Genomic DNA, 5,000 nt, shown 5'->3' with positions numbered 1-5,000 from the left:
CAGTGGTGAGAAGTATGTTGATGTGATGATGTTTTTTTTTTTACTGGGCCTACGTAATTCTCTGTTCCTGTGCGAAATGCTCCTCCTGTACTTCCAATTGACCAGCAGCATTGCAATTCGGAGCTCAATGCCAAGTTCATGGAGGTGAGTGGAAACTCTCTGGGGAGAATTGCCAACCTCCCTCCCGTCCCAGCACCACCATGTGCCCTTTGCATAATGCATGCTAATGTGACAACCTCCTCACCATGAACTTCAAACGTCTAGGAGGACACTCACTAGCTACTGTAGGCTACATGAAATATGTAAGGAGACACTGACGAAGGCAACAGCCGAAACGTTTGTCTACACTTCTGCTGCTATGTAAATAAAAAAATAAAAAAGAAGAAAAGAAGAACCCGAGTGCAATCCACTTTTTCACCTACATGAAGTATGTTCCCACAGCCCATTGGTCCCACAGCCCATTGGTCCCACAACATTAAGATTTTTAACATTATGTTTTTGGCCCATTGGTTCCACAGCCCATCGGTTCCACAGCACATTCCTGATGCTCTATGTTCCAACATTTCTATTAATTTATTAAGATTTAGGCCCAATGGTCTCTTAGTTTACTTGGACATGTGGGAACATGGAGTTGTAGAGCATAGGGCCAATGGGCTGTGGGAACATAGAGCTGACTCCAAATAGGCTACAATCTATGTTCAACCCATTAGATTATAGGCAACTGTGACTACAGTGGATTGTGCTCCCATACAAGTAGACAGCTGCTTAAATAACAGTTCGTAGACTTTTGCCAACCAGGGTGCATACTTGAACTTGAGAGAAGGTTGGTATTAGGGTTAGGCTACATCGATATAATATAATATAATATAATATAATATAATATAATATAATATAATATAATATAATGTAATATAATTTTATATAAATATAATATAGGCTATAACTGGTATGACACATTTTATACAAAAGATGTAGGTCAGAGCTGCTTCGGCGGTTTTGGAGAATACCCAATATGCTGCAAAGTCATTGTGAAACTTTGGTGGTCTACTCCTTTACAGTAACTGACACCATGATACATGATTGATAAACCAACAGAGACCATAGTGTCCTTTATCCTCTCATCAGGGACCAGCTGTACGGTGTGTGTGTGTGTGTGTGTGTGTGTGTGTGTGTGTGTGTGTGTGTGTGTGTGTGTGTGTGTGTGTGTGTGTGTGTAGGCCTACTGACAGAAAGAGATAACTTGTGTGTGCTGCGTCGTGAATTTTCCCTGAACCCCTGGAACTGTTTTGTCTCACCTGAGGGAGGTACTGCACGTATACAGGCTGGTACAAAACCCTTTTGAATCACTTCAACCCCTATGTTGTCTGACCTCAATGTTGTCACAGCCATTTACACAGGAGCAATTCGTCATCGTTTCTCTGACTGCTTTGATAAATCGTCTTCATCAACGAAGCGTAGTAAGACCGTAGACTTGTTTGTGATATCAAAAGTATTTGCATGTGAACGCACGTTAATTTTGGAAGTGTGATTCGTCTCTGCTCGGCCACACGGAGGTAAATACCACGGAAAAGGTTTGGGTATCAAAGTAGCCATCTCCTAATGTGTATTGCTACCATGTGCTAATCATTACGAGGTCTGTTTAAATGCACCCGCGCGTGCGTCCAAAGAAAGCCACAAATTCTCAGGAATTCTTTTTGTCCCAGTCCCATGCAACTATTTGAGCAAAGTCGTGTAGTCATCTCCATATGAATACTAGATCACACGTTTTTTCATACCCCTCTTACCCCAATAATCTTGGCACAACGAGATAATGTGTACGGCAACACGGATATCTTACCACCTGCGTGCGTAATAGGCAACTGCGCACCGTCGCGTGAAATAGCTCAACCGGGGAGGAAAGACATTCTTTCTTTGAGTAAGTATGTCAGTTAAGTATATCAAGTCAACAGTTTGAGTGCTCAACTCACGAAACTGTTATTCCAACATGCAGAAAAATATCGAGCAGCTGCGCTCTACCTCGTGGAGTACACGTAGGGGTCACACAACAGAATTCCCAAGATTGCGTCCAGATGTGCAGCGCTGATTTACAGTTACAGGGCTATCTTGCCTACTTGAGCATAGCAGAGGTAGCCTACGGGGCTTTTAAAAAACGTCAACCAGTTACTGGTTGATAAGGTGTCTGCGGCATCTCAGAAGGACACTGACAAAGCATATTTAAGGCACACCATTTTTACAGTGAGTAGGCCTAGCCTAAAACACTGCATCTGACAACTTTAACATTTTTGCATTTTGCAGGCCAGGCTATCAAAACAACACGAAATAAAGTGACATTTCTTATAAGCTGGTTCAGTGAGATGCAAAACTGAAAGGATTTTTTATTGTTGTTGCTTACCAACTTTCCCTCTTTGCTCTCTTTTCTGTAGAAGCCATGGTGTTGTTCCACGGGCGTTGTACAGCTTCCCGACCGTGACTCCAGAAGCCCAGGCGAAAGCGAGTAGAAAGGAGGACTCGGGCTTGGTGGTAGTCCTGAATCCGGGCTGTCGAGAAGCCCTTCTCGATTCTTGCCTTTTAGACTATCATCCATAGCTTGTAAATGTAAGTGCCCCACCATTTCTGGAAGAGCTGACAGCAAAAAGGAATACAAACTCACTCCCGGCCAAACGTGTCAGTTAGTAAAAAAAAAGCCAAAAGGGAACTTCTCCAAAGTGCTTGACAGATCTCATAAAAATGTCCTAATATCCCATTCCACGCCAGAAATGTCTCCGCGAAGAAGCCACTAGGAGAAGAAAAGGACATGTCAATGTTGATAAAGGTCTTGCCATTTCATTGGAAAGGCTATGCATATACTGTAGAATTTGATTATACTACAGAGTATTTTCCCTCAAAGGTTTTTAAGCCACATTTTTATTCAAAACCAAGATGGATCGAATGACCCACATATCAAAAACTGGCTTGTAAACGGATAGGTTGTTTTCTTTACCTTTGCGTGGAAAGTCCACCACTTTGAATGTCCGCAAATAGACCAATTCCAACGGACCAGCAACAAGTTCTCTCCAATAAACTAAAACTATCACAAAAACTGCAAACGTAGCGCAACTAAAGACGTTCCTCTAAGTATAATATATAACAGCAGTTCACAAGTACAGCTCGACAGAGAACAATATGCTCTGGAAATCATTTGACAGTCAATGCAAACACGGCTGTCGCTTTCTGTCTCTCTCGCCTAGCTGCTCCTCTTTCCCTCTCTCTTTCTCTCCGTACTGTGTCTGCCTACTGCTACGCTCCCAGTGATATAAACGGAGCCTGTCTTCGCTGAAATGACCAGACCGAGCGCTTTGGGGCCCCTCTTAACGGCACCACTCGCTTCTCTGCATCTGGAGCAAATCCAGGCGCGCCAATGGGGCTTGGAACACTTCCAGCCTTTGCCGGTAGGGCGAGCACTTCCGCTACTACTCTCAACTAAAGGAAATTTATTTAATGAAAAGTGTTCACTTACATGATGAGACAGTGCCGTTTGACTATCTCACTAAATCTGTCAGAGTTTAAAAGTAATGATACCCAAGTCTGTCAGAGTAGCCAAATGTTTTAAGAACGTTTTGGGAGTAGTGACTTTAAAACATTAGGAAATACCGACATCTGTTGTAAATCATTCATTTGCTACTAACACAAAAATAATAGGCCTAGCTGAAGCCTAATCTCAAGTCCAAGCTCTTCCCTGATTCTCTCCCAGGATGTCAACCAAAACAATACAATAGGTTACAGACCTAGAAAACCTCAGTAATATAATAGTTTTGGAAAGACTGCTTGAAAATAGTTTGAGTCAAGAATTCCCTAGGCCTATCCACGTAGCCCATGCAGTGGGAATACTAAGTGAATGGATTGACATGTTAAAACAATATACATTTAAAACTCACATCAATCTCCACATTCATTGAAATCGTTTTGTATGCTTTGATGTCACAATATTCACACACAGCTCAAACGGACACACACACACACACGCACATTGATTGGGAGGCCCTGGTATCCACGAGGGTAACAAAAGAGGGTGTGCGTGCATGCGTGCGTGCATGTGTACATGCGTGCGCAGTATGGAGTTAGTACAGTATTCTTGTCCTAACAACTTGGTTTTGTACTCGGCCCTGTTTTTTCAGTGGGCCTATATGACCATTTGTTACCTGGATGAATCTTCTGACATCCACATTGTCATCATGATTTGCAGAGAAAAAAAGTATTTTTTGGCTCCCATTGCAAACCAACTTTCCGGTGCTCGAACACTCAGAATTGCAGTGTGAACACTCCTGCCGGTTCGAGATCAGGTGCAGGAATGGGCACAGGCACGGTTCTCAGTTGGCCTAAACGTGCCTACAGAAAGAGTATTGTGATTGGAGGACAGAGTTTGTGTCCTTTTGGTTTTCTCCTATGGAGCAGTCCAAGGACAACACACCAGGAATTCACATGACAAGCATTATCAGGTAAACCTGGTGCAGCTTGGCAGTACGAGTAGTGTCGAAATTTGGGGTTTCTCCCGAAATTGTTGACTAACATCAAGCTAAAATCCCATTGCTGCAGTCAAACATTTTGCTCAAGACACATTTAGTCGGTAGATTAAACTTACCTTGTACCGTGACAGCCAGATGCTCAGGAAAATATGTGCGTTGGCCTCAGAACATCAAAACAAGCTGAAAAACACAACACACCCATTAACTTTGTGTAATCCTTGTTGTGTATTGTGTTGGTAGAGTAGTTGTATTAGGGATGCCACATTTCTGTCAGCGTAGAGGCAACTGCTTTTTAAATTCATCAACATGTTTCTCATCGCTAATCACTCACACAGTAGGCCTATATGTGCTGTACAGAACGTGGTAGCTATCTCCTCTATTAGATATGAGAAAGGCAGTACAGTGTGTATGTGTGTGTATGCGTGTGTGCCTGTGTGTGTGCGTGTGTGCGTGTGTGTGTGTGTGCGTGTGTGTGTGTGTGTGTGTGTGACGGCAGGA

General features: G+C 43.0%; 1 protein-coding gene across 1 annotated transcript in view; it reads right to left on the bottom strand.

Moving 5' to 3' along the window:
- The window catches only part of rflna (refilin A), a 24,313-nt gene extending 21,010 nt beyond the window's left edge, over window positions 1-3,303 (bottom strand). Inside the window, exons 1-2 of the mRNA XM_063195354.1 lie at window positions 2,981-3,303; window positions 2,393-2,776 (exon numbers count right to left, since the gene is read on the bottom strand). Of these exons, the coding sequence (XP_063051424.1) occupies window positions 2,393-2,611 (219 nt within the window). The 5' untranslated portion in view covers window positions 2,612-2,776; window positions 2,981-3,303. The remainder of the gene's footprint in view (window positions 1-2,392; window positions 2,777-2,980) is intronic.
- Window positions 3,304-5,000: the final 1,697 nt, after the last annotated feature.

This window comes from Engraulis encrasicolus, chromosome 3 (assembly GCF_034702125.1).
Source record: "Engraulis encrasicolus isolate BLACKSEA-1 chromosome 3, IST_EnEncr_1.0, whole genome shotgun sequence".
NCBI classification, from domain to species: Eukaryota; Metazoa; Chordata; class Actinopteri; order Clupeiformes; family Engraulidae; genus Engraulis; species Engraulis encrasicolus.
This window is presented reverse-complemented; position numbering and strand designations above follow the sequence as displayed.